The sequence below is a fragment of the Squalius cephalus genome (assembly GCF_949319135.1).
Source record: "Squalius cephalus genome assembly, chromosome: 1".
Lineage (NCBI taxonomy): Eukaryota > Metazoa > Chordata > Actinopteri > Cypriniformes > Leuciscidae > Squalius > Squalius cephalus.
The window spans coordinates 17,088,350-17,105,161 of record NC_137122.1 but is presented as its reverse complement, the minus strand read 5'-3'; the positions used below and the strand labels follow the sequence as shown (position 1 = coordinate 17,105,161).

Here is a 16,812-nt window from a genome sequence, read left to right as displayed (position 1 = left end):
ACCCAAACCCTGGGTCGAGCCTTTTGGGCAAATTTTTTGGTATTTTTTTCAGTGTTTGAGTAGTTTTTGTTTTACTCAGCTCCTGGGTCAGACGTAACAACAAAGAGTTTGGGTAGTTTTTGTGTAATCTACCCAAATAATTATTATTATTACAATAATAATTGGAAAAGTTTTTGGGGCAGACCTGACTTGTTGAAAAGAGATGGTATTCATCCCTCCTGGGATGGTGCTGCTCTTCTCTCTATTAATTTGGCTCATAGTCTTAGAGCTCAAACATGACAATCTGGGGCTCAGGTCAGGAAGCAGACAGACTGGCTTAACCGACCGTCTGCTAGCGGCCTCGCGTCACCAAGGTCAGATAAATCCAATCACATAGAGCCTCTTTTACCTAGATATCATCATATAGAAAATGTGTCTATTCCTCGAATTAGGAAATACAAAAAAACTCCCAAACCGGGTAAAAATGTAATTGATATTCAACTAGTAAAAACAGATCGGTTTGCTGAATATTCGATCTCTTACTTCAAGAGAACTTATTGTTAATGATATGATTATAGATTATGATCTAGATGCGCTGTGTTTGACAGAAACATGGCTAAAACCAGACGATTACATTACTTTAAATGAGTCCAAATTAAATATACTTCATTTAGCCAAGGCAGCAAAGCCGACTCCATGTTACAAATATGTTAGACCTATCACTTCTACCATTAAAGATTGCTTTATTAATAATATTCCTGATCAGTCTACTACAGTATCGCATCAGACAGTGAATTGTAGTCTCGCTGAGAAAAAAATTGATTCATTCATTGTTAAAGGAGAGGACGAATTTTCCAAACTCGTTAAATCATCTAAATCGACAACATGTATGTTAGACCCTATACATGCTCCTCAGCTATTAGTGTTACTCGATCTTAATGCTGCATTTAATACTATTGACCACAACATTCTTTTAAATATACAAAAAAATTAGGATGGGATTAGTGGAATTGAATTAGCTTGGTTTAAATCATACATTTCTGACCTTTATCAATTTGAAGCAGTAAATGAAGAGATGTCTTATCAATCACAAGTTCAATATGGTGTACCACAAGGCTCAGTACTAGGACTGTTGCTGTTCACTCTGTACATGCTACCCTTAGGAGAGGTCATTAGGAAGCATGGCATTAGATTTCACTGTTATGCTGATGATACTCAGATCTATATTTCTTCACGCCCTGATGAAACTTACCAATTCCCAAAATTAACGGAGTGCATAGATTATATAAAAAACTGGATTACTAGTAATTTCCTACTGCTTAATTCTGAAAAAAAGGAAAAAAAGATTCTAATTATTAGACAAAAAACTTTCTCACAAAATAACCTAGAATACTGTCTAACACTTGATGGCTGCTCTGTTAAGTCTTCGTCGTCGGTTAGGTACCTGGGTGTGCTCTTTGATACCAATCTTTCATTTGAAAGTCTCGTGTCTAGTATCAGTAAAACCGCATTTTTCCATCTAAAAAATAGATCTAAATTACACCATATGCTCTCATTGACAAATGCGGAACAATTAGTTCATGCATTCATGACCTCAAGGCTAGATTACTGTAAAGCTCTTATGGGTGGTTGCCCTGCACGCTTAATAAACCAACTTCAGCTGGTCCACAATGTAGCAGTTAGACTACTTACCAGAAACAGGAAGTATGACCCGATTAACTTGATTGATTGCTCAATTAGCCAGATTCTGTCAACACTGCATTTGCTCCATATTAAACATTGTATAATGTTTTTAATATTGCTGATTACTTACAAAGCACTAAATGGTTTAGCTCCGCTGTACTTGAGCGAGCTCTTAACGCATTATAGTCCTTCACATCTATTGCGATCTCAAAGTTCCGGCCAGTTGATAATACCTAGAATATCAAAATCGACTGCTGGCGGTAGATCCTTTTACTATTTTGCACATAACCTTTGGAACAATCTTCCTAACATTGTCCAGAAAGCAGACACACTCTGTCAGTTTAAATCTAGACAAAAAACACATCTCATACACATAACATATGATCAATTTCTATAATTCAATGTTAAACTGCGTAGATAAAGTCAGCCGGAACAGGGAACACTTCCCATAAATCCTGACAGTTTCCTTGACGCTTTTTTTCCACCATCGCGTCATATGACGTCACATGAGGTAGTCGTTTGGCTCTGCGTTCGCGCTCAGTGCAGAGATAGGTTGGTATTCAGTTGGAGCGGTCATGATTCAGTGTGTTTTCTGTGCTTATTGTATTTCAATTAATCATCGTCGTGGTAAATGATTGTGAATTATGGCCTGTCAGGACATCGAGTCCACAGGTTTCCGAATAAGAAAAAGGATGGTGCAATCTTCCGTGCCAGTGTGCGTTTTGTGCTGGGTAAGAGACGGGACTTCACTTCTGCTTCTGCTTTGAAAAACGCGGTAGTGTGTAGCGTTCACTATAGACCGAATGATTATAATCCCGGCGATATGTGCACACTGTCCCGGCTCCTTCATCGGGTCGCCCGGTGACGGTCCGCCGTCAGCATGTGGTTCGGCCGCCAGCGGGAAACATGACGCTCACGGATCCGTCAGAGATCACTGTACGTTACATCTGTTTTACAAAATGTGCCATGTCTTAATTTAATTCATTAACATATCCTACATAAACTTGTAATCTAATGCATTTATGTGTTTGTTATTAGTCTGCAGCCGACACTATTATTATTATTATAAATATTATATATTATGTTCTATAATTAATTTTCAATCTGTACAAACCGACTTTAATGTTTGTGTTGGCTGTTTCTACATATAAAGTTTTTATACAGTAAGACAGTTGTGATTGTGATAATTTTTTTTATTCATCGTCACCAAATGGGTCAATTCAAAGCCTTTATAAAGTCGCTCTTCCTCTGGAAACTGTCTCCTAATGGCTGACACACACAACACATGCAGTCAAGGGTCTAAGTACTAGCTTTGCGATTGCCTGATACATGATGATAATAATCTGTACAGTATTGTGATCTGAGCAAAGTGTTGTACATATCGTCGGCTAACGTGAATAACACTGTTCTCTCGCCCTGTTCTCCTCACACCACAACTCACCGTTGTTCTGTCTAACCCTGGCCTGTCCTGCTCACTTGGCTTCATATCAGGCTCATAATTATATGATATCATCATATAAATCAATTATATATGAATTATATATATATATCATACGAGTAAACATTTAGACTACAATTCCCCCAGCTTTCCGATCTGTCATAGCGATCCATTGCTTTCCTATTGTTTACTTTGACCGCTCTACCTCATGTTACGTCACTTCAGGTTCGGCGGTTAAGCGATTTTCAAATGCGGAAGTAAAACTTTCTCACAAAAACGACTCCAGAAGCCTAAATAGCGTTTTATAAGTATACGTTTATATTTAAATCTAGTTCCTACATTATTTTTCTATACATTGGCTTACTGTGTACTCTAACCTGCAACATGGGCTTTAAGTGTCAACTAGTCTCTCCCCTGTGAGAGCCTCCTTCCCTTCCCTTTACCTCTGTAAAGATAAAACTTTGTCAAAATGATTTCAGTTCACATGGATACACGGAAGTGACAAAAAATTCTGCATTAACAACCCAGTGTTTGGGTAGTTTTTGTGTTACCCAGATCCTGGGTCAGATGTAACACTCCAGGGGTTGAATTATTTATCGCTGGCTTTTTACGGGCCTCTTAAGGAGACAGCAGTGCAGCTTTGTCAAATTTGAGCGTGGCTTCGGTATATTACATTCGGTGTGTACATTTTTTGCATCTATGAATTAGTTATTCTTCTGTATATCGTTTAATTTAATGCAAAGAAAGCAACATAAAGGGGCGCGACGTGATTCACCTAAAGGAGTCTCAAGTCGGCCTTTTTGCATGATGGAATGCCTTGCATAAAATACATAAGATACAGAATATAAATGCTTAGAAAGTTCAAATGTTCTCAGAACTGTACACTGATTGTTTATGGACAGGTTATGGAGTGAGCCTGTTCTGTCCAATAAACAACCCAAATTGGGTTGTTTTTAACCCAGTGTTTTACAAAGTGTACATGAAATGCTAATGTATTAATGCTAATTGGAAGTAATTCCAATATTTAATGCTGGTTTCACTAGTGCCACCAAATGCTCTCACGTGTATCTGTAAAGTGGCGGAGCCAGGATTTTTTCATACGGGTGGCCAGGCAAGGACCAGCAACAAGTCTGGGGTGGCTCAGAAATCTTTATTGTTTAAAACATAAAAATGAGTATGACTATACCATATTGGTAACACTTTATAACTGCACGCTAAACGGTTAAATCATCCTATTTAAAGCATGAATAGACATTAATAAGCAGTTTATAACAGCTTTAAATGTTTTTTTTTTCTTGATTTATAGCCATATGTATCATGCGTTTTAATAATTGTATTTTCATACTTTATTAAAAGATCAATTTATAATTTCTAAATGAAGTATTGCAATATTTACAAACCAGTTATTTAGGAGTTGTCAGTGGTTCATAAGATTTCCTGAACTTTCGTGTTGGTGTGAACATGAGTTAGTAAATACCAATCAACCAACAAAATGTCCTCTTGCTTAAAGGTATAGTGGAGGATTTTCTTTTTCCGGGTGGATCATCAAGACTATTGGTCCTCCTACAGTAGTTGTCAATCATTCTGGTGATATGTTTACGTAAGGCTGTCGTACATGCTCGTCCCTAGGTAGTTTTCGCTTTCTGTGCATGCACACTTTCAGGTGTATATGTGTGGTGAGCTACGGTTTCAGCCATTCATCTCACCGTTCTCACAGGGTTTTTTCAAAATGTCTGAGGGTCGCAAGAGAAAAAGTGTCTACGAATTGTATGACAAGAAGAGAAAGGCCTCTGAAGAAAGTAACCAGAACAGAGTGTTTTTGTGAGAATATTTCACACGCTGGCATGCGCTAAAAGCACAGGTTGGGCTTCCCACTGATGCCTCAGTCGTGAAGTTTCTACTTGACAGGTAAAGTTTGGGATGCTATTTGGAGAAATCCATTTAAAATCACTGCTAGTAAAAGTTAATGTCAGCTATGATTAGCAATGCTAGCCCTGGCACAAGTCACACAGGAACTTGTAAACAGAGCGTGCATGAGGAGAACTAGGCTCATGCATGCTCTCTCATGCACACGTTTAATAGACGTTCCCTCTTGGGAGCAGGTAGAGTGTTGCGCATGAGCATTTTTTTAAAAAGTGGAGAGGGGGTTGTTCTTTTCTAAAATTCGGAAAAATCCTCCACAATACCTTTAACTATTAATTAGATTAACTACTTACCGTGATTTCAGACTGTAGCGATGTGGTTTCTCCACTGCATGGATCTTCATGTGTCGCTTCAGATGAGTTTTAAAAGAGAAACTCTTTTCACACTGATCACACGTGTGCGGCTTCTCTCTGCTGTGGATCCTCTCATGTCTTTTCAGATATGATGACTGACTGAATCTCTTGTCACAGTGTGAACACTTGTAAGGGTTTTCTCCAGTGTGGATCTTCTCATGTGTTTTGAGATTTGATGACATACTGAATCTCTTGTCACAGTGTGAACACTTGTAAGGTTTTTCTCCAGTGTGGATCCTCTCATGTGCTTTCAGGTGTTCTGACCGACTGCATCTCTTTTCACAGTGTGAACACTTGTAAGGTTTTTCTCCAGTGTGGATCCTCTCATGTTTTATCAGATTTGCTGAACGACTGAATCTCTTGTCACAGTGTGAACACTTGTAAGGTTTTCCTCCAGTGTGGATCTTCTCATGTTTTATCAGATGTGCTGAACGACTGAATCTCTTGTCACAGTGTGAACACTTGTAAGGTTGTTCTCCAGTGTGGATCTTCTCATGTTTTTTCAGAGATGATGGGTCTCTGAATCTCTTGTCACAGTGTGAACACTTGTAAGGTTTTTCTCCAGTGTGAATTCTCTGGTGCAGTTTTAAATTCTGTGCTGTAGAAAAAATCTTCTCACACTCAAAGCACATATGAACTCCTACACCAGTATGAATTCTTTGATGTACTTGTAATCTATACAGCAGTGAAAAACTCTTTCCACATTCAGAACATGAATGTGGCTTCTCCTTTGTATGAACCGTCAGGTGTGCCTTCAGGTTTGATGCCCTAAGAAATGTTTTGCTGCACTGATCACATGTGAACGGCTTCTCTCCGGTGTGGATCCTCATGTGAGAATTAAGGGATGATGATTTACTGAAACTATTCCCACATTGATTGCATGTGAACGGCTTCTCTCCTGTATGGATCCTCATGTGAAAATTAAGGGATGATGATTGACTGAAACTATTCCCACATTGATTGCATGTGAACGGCTTCTCTCCTGTATGGATCCTCATGTGAGCATTAAGGTGTGCTAATTGACTGAAACTCTTCCCACATTGATTGCATACATGTGGCTTTTCTCCTGTATGAACTCTCATGTGAATCTTCAGAGATTGTTTGTCTGAAAATGTCTTTTCACACTGTGCACACATGAACGGCTTCTCTCCGGTGTGAACTCTCATGTGAACATCAAGACTATGTTTGGTTGTGAAACTCTTTCCACACTGAGTGCAGGTTGTAGATTTCTTGGCTCTTCTTTTCTTTAAAAATGTATTTTTATTCTTTGAGCGACTCAAAGGTTTTTCTCTTTTAACATGATGTTTCTCCTTCACTTCATTTAGTTCTTCACTCTCCTCCTTCACTTCACTCAGTACTTTCATCTGGTCTGACATGAAAGAAAATCATTCATTTTTAAATTTTCTAAATAAACAAAATAATTAAAAAAGATAAATATGGATTGAATGACGATACAAAAAAAAATAAAAATTAGCCCAGATGTAACAGACAACTGCAATAAAATATTATAATAATTTGTCTTTTTATAAATTAATTAAACATCCCTGACACTTTCCATGAATGAGGTACACTGATCTTCCAGTTATTATTTTTTAAACACTATAGGCACAAATCCCATGTTTCTGTAGTGAGAACTATTACATATATTTTATTAATAACACAATTATCTAACATGATATGAACATTAAAATACACAATACTGCCATATTTTGACAACTTTTAGATTGATATATAATTATGCTAAAATCTACTAAAAAGTTTTAGTTATTAACGACCGTTCACTCTAAACTTCTCCTTCCATTGACTTCACACGCATGTGAAAGTGGGACACAAGAAACACAAGATCATGTGAATTTCACTGAGAGAAAGAACACAAATGTTTGCAGTAAAGCGGAGTAGATTGTAAATTTGTATATTTTGGAATTATTTAAAGGGGTCATATAATGGTACATGCACTTTTACAAGTTGATTGTACTGAAATGTGTGTCGGCAGTGCCTGTACACAACCATCATAAAATGATAAAAATCCATCCAGTGTTTTTTTTAAATCTCCTTATATGTTTGACCCTCTCTGAAATCAAGCCGTTCGATTTTGTGACGTCAAAAAATCAACGCCCCACCCACTGTTGTGATTGACAGCAGCGTTTCAACATTCCCTCAGGATTCCCCAAGATCAATGTCCATGCTGTCATGTTTGCGCGAATCTTTTCACCAGACTGCTTTACAAACGAGGATCAGTATAAAACTGGTTTTGCTAAGAAGCTGCTCCTGAAAAAAGGATTGGTACCAACTATTCGTGTTCCTGCTGAACCTCCAGAAGAACAAGTGAGTGTAACGTTTTATTGACCTTTATATTAATCTTTATATTAATCTTTGCAAATAGCTTGCACGCTTCACGATGAATGTGGCTGTTTACACTCAGGGTACATTACGGCATGTTTTCTATGTACGACGTTATCAATATAATTCATAATGCCACGTTTATAATGAACGACTATGGTTATTGTGTTAAATTGTGTTACAAACGGTGTACGCACAGAACAGAGGGGCGGGGTGAGCAAAGCTCGTTATCATTTAAAGACACATGCACTCAAACGGCATGCTGAAAACAGAGCTGTTTTTGACCAGGTAAAATTTGTGTTTTCTTACAATACTAATGAGAATTTTTAATTAAAGTATATTACAAACTTTTAATTTAGACCCTAAAGAATCATATTAGCTTGTACAAAAATGGCATTATATGACTAATTGACTATGACTATGAACTAATTTCAACTTCAAACTACTTTAAACTTAAAACTTCTTCAAACTTTCTGGTCCGGCTTTCTCAAGCCAACTTAAAGTTTGTCTCAACAAACTTTTTAATCTAGTTATTATTTGTTATACATGTTTGTAAAAATAAGCACACAATTCAGGTCAAACTTCTGGTAATATTGTTACAAATTGTAAACCATATATAAAATAAATGTAAAATAAATCAGTTAAAATTTAGTTTGACCTGATGTTGACAATCAATATAAAACCTCCCTTTACTGACCATTTGTTTAACTTTTGCAGCCATTTCACAGTTAAATGGTTTATCTAAATGTGAAGAAGTGCTTGAATGTTTCTAACATGAATTGTTCTTCAGCATCATGAATGAATGAAGAATAAACACCAACCTCTTTGTTCTTCAGGATCTTCAGTGTGTTTCATTCTGCAGGGTTCTGGATCACTCATGTTCTCACTGTCCTCTTTAATAAACTCAGTCTTTGCAGATTTCAGCTCTTCCTGATGCTCTGATGCTCGTCTTCACTTGTAGCCGATGGGAATATTCCAGCATTTATTGGTGAATTGCAGTGGGAGGAGCTTCACTGATGATGAATTAGAGTGGGAGGAGCTTCACTGATGATGTGACTGAGTTGATCTGCAAAAATAAAAAAATATATAAGTTACTGAGTTTGTTGTTATGCTCGTGGACAACAGAATATAATAATGTAAATTCTTCCAAATATAAATAATGGTAAGAAAAACAGTTGAAAGCATAAACAGAAATAAACATAGGCTACTGTTAGATTTGTGCTAAGTGGACATGTGCCGGTAATGCGATAAACCGCGGTAATGAATATGCACAATATTGTTATCGGAGGCACTTCAAAATTACGTGAAAAATAATAGATCAGAATTTATATTTATAAAACGTGCATTAGCTTATTTTCCATCAACCGCTTAAACAAACACTGTGTATGTGCTGTGCGAAACACGTGTGCACTCTGATGTAAACAATCCCCACATGCAGAAGCACTGTGTGCATGCGGAGCCGTGCACTCTAGTCTAACGTAATGAATCCTCGCATGGAGAAGAATATGGCGGAAGGAGGAACGCTGCCGACGATTCATCCCCCTTCTAAAAGCAGGGCTGTCAACTCTACGCATTCAGCGTGAGACTCACGCAATTTACACTTTTCACACGCTCTCGCGCCACACATCCATTTTTTCACCCAGAGAACAATCATGAAGCAAAGAGGACTGACACCGACAGACTAAACAGAGCAGGTTACTTATGATTAGGGCTGTCAACAAATATTTTAAATTCAAATATATATTCGAATATTTAAAAAAAACAGAATTTCGAATGTGAAAAATTCATATTCGAATGTGGAAAAACGCGCCCGTGGTAGCAGAGGCGCTGCTGTCCGCTTGGCGAGTGGGCGCGCAGTAGGCGCGCCTGAGGGGTCAGGGACAGGTCACAGGAAGAAACATTACTAAAGTGTAGGCTACTGTACTGACTGAATAGATATTGCATGAATAAGGTAGGTTAGATACAGCAGTTTCATGCACTGCAGGCTTCCACTGGTTTGATTATTTACCGTTTCATGTCAAGGAAAAGTTCAATGTTTACCACAGCACAGCTCGCTCGGAGCGTTCAATGTCCGATTCGCGTCTACCGTGTCTAGTTGGACCCTTGAACATTTTGAATCCATTCGCGCGTCAAAAGCAAAAGTTTGAAGCAAAATTGACGCACGGAGAGCGTGATGCCTCATTCGCGCCGCAAGACCTCCAGCGTCTTTGACTTACATTGACTTAACATTGAAATCACTCGTGCCAGACGCTCTATTCGCATTTGGTGTGAACGCAGCGTGAGGGCGAGAGAGAGAAAGAGTGCCTGCGAGTGCGAGTGAGTGCGAATCACCATTAGGTGATTTACTCGATTTTGTGTAGGTATACGTTGTCAAATATGTTTAAACTTAAACTACCTATACAAGTAGTTAAAGGGATAGTTCACTTTGAAATTAATTTTTGATATGTTTTAGCTTACCTCAAGGGCATCCAAGATGTAGGTGTCTTTGTTTCCGCAGTAGTTTCCATTTTTATATTTTTAGGTCAAACCGTTCTTGTCTGTCAGTCATATAATGCAGGTCGATGGTCACTGGCTCAAAACACAAGCACAGAGTCCTAATTAAAACAATTCCCCATCGTCCAAATGAAACAATTCCCCATCATAAGTACACATTGATGGCCTAAGACACGAAACGAGCGGTTTGTGTGAGAAAACGAACAGTATTTATATCGTTGTTATCTCTTGAAAACAGCACACGTCCAAATGATCTGACGGCGCGGGCGGGTATAGGTATATACATAGATGTCGCCTTGGCTACTGCAGTTCATTGGAACGAAACCGTAGCCAAGCGACATCTAGTGTATATATCTATACCCGCCCGCGCCGTCAGATCATTTGGACGTGTGCTGTTTTCAAGAGATAACAACGATATAAATACTGTTCGTTTTCTCACACAAACCGCTCGTTTCGTGTCTTAGGCCATCAATGTGTACTTACGATGGGGAATTGTTTCATTTGGACGATGGAGAATTGTTTTAATTTGGACTCTGTGCTTGTGTTTTGAGCCAGTGACCATCGACCTGCATTATATGACTGACAGACAAGAACGGTTTGACCTAAAAATATCAAAATTGAAACTACTGCGGAAACAAAGACACCTACATCTTGGATGCCCTTGAGGTAAGCTAAAACATATCAAAAATTAATTTCAAAGTGAACTATCCCTTTAAGTCTCTTTATAATTTGTCCTGTTATTGACGTAATGTGCGTCATTGACAAAATGCCCAACCAGATGTTCGAATATATGCGTTTTTTTAGAGGGAATAATCAAATGTCATTTATGAGCAATTTTGACAGCCCTACTTATGATATGCAAAATATTAATCAGACCAATGTCATATGCAAATTATGCAAGACCATCATTGGTTTCTCTATGTTTATATTTAACACTTTGTACAATTTTATTACACTTTATTAAGCATTTCTTACGTATTCTTTAATTTTGCACCTTAATGTTAAGAGATAATTGTTAAGTGTTCATTGTGATTTTTGACTTATGTTTACATTTTAATTATTTGAGTGTTTTCCATGGTTGTTTTGGCATTTCTGTCTTTATAACAGAGGGGATTATAATCAGAGGAAGGTTAAGTTTAAAATAAAAATGTTAAATGTAATATATTTTTCTCCTGGTCCTTATTTTAAATAGGTCATAAAAATATCAATAATTATCGATATCGACCAATATGAAACGCTAATTGTACCTGAATGAATTTAAAATTAATTTACTATATTTCAGATCAATATATTTGTTTTCCTTCAAATTTTAATTAACACTAACTTTATTCTCATCTGAATTATAAATAATTGATTTCTGTACAAAATAATACTACCATTAAAAATATTGTTTTCTACATTGACACATTCTACATTGATTTTTAATCAATGTAGAATGTGTAATTTAAAAATAAACAGATTAGTCCTCTGTTTGAGGACAAGAAATGAAAACCAATGCAATATGATATGTCCAAAAGATGGCACCGACAGACTGTTTTTAAATAGGGTTGGATAAATATTTGTTTGCTTTTAACCCTTTAAGGTACTACTCAACCGTTTGGTAGACCCCACTTTAAGTCACTATATTTAATTGAAAAATGCATCAAGCTTAACTCAACCTGAATGAGTCATCTCTATTGTTTGGTGTAGTTGTGCAATGCTAAAAAAAAATCCACTAGATGGCGCTGTGTCTGTGAGCAGCATGCCTTTTTATTGTTCCTTCAAACAGCATGTGACACAGCAAAAATTTACTCATCCTTTGATGACGCATATCGGCGGGACTTTTAAAGGTAAAACTATTTTGTTGACATATTATCGTTTCAGAGGAGATGTTAAACAGAATTATGTAACTTAATTAAACAAAAATAAGTCTTATAAGGGTCAAATAATTTTTTCAAAAAATGCTCTACCAAACGGTTGAGTAGTCCTTTTAGGGTAGAGAAGCTAGCTAATGTTGGTAAAATTAGCTAATGTTAGTAAAATTAGCTAATGTTGGTAAAATTAGCTATTTACAATGAACAAAAGGGTTAGTGTTGGTAAAATGATACATTTAATATTATTAAATTACATATTTGATGAGAAATATTTGATCAATATAGTATCTCAAGATAGTATCTCATGGGCTCAAGATACTATCTCGTGGGCTCAAGATACTATCTTGTGGGCTCAAGATACTATCTCGTGGGCTCAAGAAAGTAACTCGTGGCCTCAAGATAGTAACTTGTGGGCTCAAGGTAGTAACTCGTGGCCTCAAGATAGTATCTCGTGGGCTCAAGATAGTAACTCGTGGGCTCAAGATAGTAACTCGTGGCCTCAAGATAGTAACTCGTGGGCTCAAGGTAGTAACTCGTGGCCTCAAGGTAGTAACTCGTGGCCTCAAGATAGTAACTCGTGGCTCAAGATACTAACTCGTGGCCTCAAGATACTAACTCGTGGCCTCAAGATAGTAACTCGTGGCCTCAAGATAGTATCTCGTGGCCTCAAGATAGTAAGTCGTGGCCTCAAGATAGTATCTCGTGGCCTCAAGATAGCAACTCGTGGCCTCAAGGTAGTAACTCGTGGCCTCAAGATACTAACTCGTAGTCTCAAGATAGTAACTCGTGGCCTCAAGATAGTAACTCGTGGCCTCAAGATACTATCTCGTGGCCTCAAGATAGCAACTCGTGGCCTCAAGATACTAACTCGTGGCCTCAAGATACTAACTCGTGGCTTCAAGATACTAACTCGTGGCCTCAAGATACTAACTCGTGGCCTCAAGATACTAACTCGTGGCTTCAAGATACTAACTCGTGGCCTCAAGATACTAACTCGTGGCCTCAAGATACTAACTCGTGGCCTCAAGATACTATCTCGTGGCCTCAAGATAGCAACTCGTGGCCTCAAGATAGTAACTCGTGGCATCAAGATAGTAACTCGTGGCCTCAAGATAGTAACTCGTGGCCCTCAAGATAGTATTTCGTGGGCGTGGCCTCAAGATAGTAACTCATGGCCTCAAGATAGTAACTCATGGCCTCAAGATAGTAACTTGTGGCCTCAAGATACTATCTTGTGGCCACAAGATAGCAACTCGTGGCCTCAAGATAGTAACTTGTGGTCTCAAGATAGTAACAAAATCTTGAGGCCACGAGTTACTATCCTGAGGCCACAAGATAGTTATAATAAATTTTTTTTGACAAAGTGGGACTTGGGGGGGCTCCGTACTAATCAAATCTTGGTTGAACTTTTGCACCAGCACACACACACACGCACCCGCACACGCGCACACACACACACACACACACACACACACACACACACACACACACACACACACACACACACACACAAACACACACACACACACACACACACACACACACACACACACACACACACACACACACACACACACACACACACACACACACACTCTCTCTTGATGTGTTTGGAGCCATCAATAGCAACCATCAGATTTTTTATTGGTCAAGAAATTGCACTTAATATGACTTGTTCTGAATGTTGTTCTTTTACTATGAACAGACATCTCAACCGTTTGGTAGAGCACTGTATCTAAAATACTGTAGGATCTAATTTAAAAAAAAATATTGATTGTTGTTATTGTTATCATAATTGAATAAAAAATGCAAAGAAATAATTTTTCCTTTGCTTTTTTCATGGTGCGTACCTTAAAGGGTTAAACCGTGTCTGTGATTTTGGTTGGGTGACAGTTGTAGCTTAGTTTGAAAAGAGTTTACAGTTTGACAAAAGCACAATGTTGTGTTTTATTGCGAGTGTACACAAATATAAGTAAACACTTTGCCGTTTGAATGATGTCCTGTATTAATGACGGAGTATGTTTTTATGTTTCCACTGTTCGATCGCGCCCGCGCTTCTTTCACAGACACACACACAGATACACCCAGACACACACGCACATTGCAGCCTGTTCATTATAGCCACGGAGCTTCAGAGTTAAGGCGGAGCTACAGATTAGGAGTCCCTAAAGAACCCGCATATCTAACAGTAGTTCTGCATTACATTCATTAATTTGCACGCAAGTTTTATTTATTTGTATACCGTGTATTCTCCGTGTATATCCATGCACCGAACCGTGACGCCCGTACCGTTTCGGTTTAATACGAATACATAGGGGTGCGTTCCACCCCTAATAAAAAGTAATAATAATACTAAAAACAATATTAAATAAAAACATTTAGTCTTCACTGATGTCGGCTGGGAGAGAATTTCAAAGCTTAGGAGCATAGACAGAAAATGCTTGATCACCCCTAGAATGAACCCGTGTCTTGGGAACAACCAAGAGACCACTCTGAGAGGAACGCAGATTATGACGAGGTGTGTAAGGCATTAATAAATCAGTCAAGTACTGAGGAGCCAGATTGTGCATAGACTTATATTCCAACATCAGGATATTAAAATCAATACGGTACATGACAGGTAGCCAGTGCAGAGACTCCAAGATAGGGGTGATATGATCCCTAGCCCTGACCCCAGTCAATTGATGATTTAGATACCACAGCTAGAAGACCATTACAGTAATCAATATGTGAAAAGACAAAAGAGTATCAACCTCTCAGCAACTGAGAAGGACAACATAGGATGTAAACATGCTATATTTCTGAGGTGATAAAAGGATGTCTTAACTGTATTCTGCACAAAGGCTCAAATGACAGAGTGGCATCAAATATGACACCAAGATTTTATTTTAATTTGCTCTGAAACTCCAAGGCAACACAATCAACAGATAGAGTAGGAGACCCAACCTTTCGCAGTTGATGAGGAGATCCAAGGAGCATAACTTCTGTTTTTGAGCCGTTTAAAGACAGAAAATTATTGGACATCCAAAAGAGACCACGCTGTAAGTCCTTCCCATTACACACACACACATGACCCACGTCAGTATAGAGTTCTCTTTCAGGCTTGAACAAACCATTATAAACACAAATTATGTCAACATGTCCATTTTGTCAAGTGTCCTCATGGGGCTGTTTACACCTGGCCACTTCATGCGTTTTCTCCGATCGTTGTCGATCGTTGTCAGATTGTCGAGTTCACGCGCGTGATCATAGGTACTAAAGCTATGCGCGTGAACTCGACAATCGACTACTATGGACTTCGACCGAAAACAGGATGTAAATACAGGTATAAGCGCTGGCTGAAATAACATCATTTTTATTCATATCTTTACTGCAGTCAGATTCATCCGTGTTAACTCTAAAGTAGGGCTGAACGATACATCGAATTTTCATCGTCATCGCGATATGAACACATCGCAACAGACAGCCTGACACGATGAATAATGCCTGGTTCAGATTACAAGATTTTTGTGTCTGTTATGATAGTCACGGAGTCAGATTAGGCCACGTTTTTGACTCCTAAAATCTTGTCGTGTTGTGGACAAGAAACATGTCAGACTACTCGTTGCTTTCCAACCAGTCATCGCATGCCGTCACACTCACACATTCACTCGCAAACATTCACTCGCACGCACACACACACACTCACTCGCGCTCGCTCACTCACTCGTACTCATACACACACACACACACTGTTGCTCGCGCTCGCTCACTCACTCTCGCTCACATACTCAACCCGTCATGGAGGACCGTTAAAAAATTAAACATGCGTGTAAAAAATTAAACATTAATCATCTTTCTGTCATGATGTTGTGAAGCATCGCAGACGCGACGTAGGTTGTCGCCCACTATGACACACTATACGAGATGAAACGATCGAATCTTGCGTCCTGACGCCCGTTGTCGTTTACGAATCCCCACGACACCCATACGTCAAACGGATTGTGCCAAAATCGCGCTAAAATCGTGTAATCTGAACCAGGCAGGTAATAAACGTTTGACCTATCACGCAAAGAACCTATTAAAGCACTAAGACATGGGAACAGCATAGCTAACATTCACATTTGAATATTTATCGCAAGTCATATCGTCATCGCAATATTAAACAATCTTATCGCACATTGCAGCTTTTCCTCATATCGTGCAGCCCTACTCTAAAGGAATCGCTCACATTGGCTGGGCACTTGACACATCAAGGATGTTAAGAGGGTAAAAGCAGGTTTAAAACTTGCCCCATTGAAGTCAACAGGGTGCAAATTTTAAAAAGAGGATAACACGGTGTAGGCAACAGATTTTTGTCGTTGTTCTCTGTATTGACAGCACTCCAAATGTACAAAAAAATGAGCTCAATGTTAAAATTGACCGGAGTTCTCCTTTAACATCACATTTTAAAAACTTTCAAATAGAGTAGGGCTTTAATCTCCCAGTCTATTAGTCGATTATTTGGTCGATGCGTTCCCGCGTTCATTTCATCAGTTTTTACCTATTTTTTGCCGCGTTCATTTCATCAGGTGGAAAGCACTAATTACTAATAATGGGGGTGTTTTCAGAGCACCCCGTTTCACAGGTAACAGTCTGTCTTCAGAACACCCCCCTTGTTTTCACTTCTTTTGGATTAGCCCAACCCACTGGAGAAGAGAGACAGACAGATTGAAGAAAGTAGGCTACTAGAAGGTTTGCTGAATATCATTACTTGATCTGGTTTGTTTAA

General features: G+C 38.5%; 1 protein-coding gene across 1 annotated transcript in view; it reads right to left on the bottom strand.

The window, feature by feature from the left end:
• Positions 1-16,812, bottom strand: part of LOC307162738 (uncharacterized protein) — a 38,001-nt gene that overhangs the window by 12,043 nt on the left and 9,146 nt on the right. The window contains exons 2-3 of the mRNA XM_079878280.1: positions 8,538-8,782; positions 5,317-6,745 (exon numbers count right to left, since the gene is read on the bottom strand). Of these exons, the coding sequence (XP_079734406.1) occupies positions 5,317-6,745; positions 8,538-8,595 (1,487 nt within the window). The 5' untranslated portion in view covers positions 8,596-8,782. The remainder of the gene's footprint in view (positions 1-5,316; positions 6,746-8,537; positions 8,783-16,812) is intronic.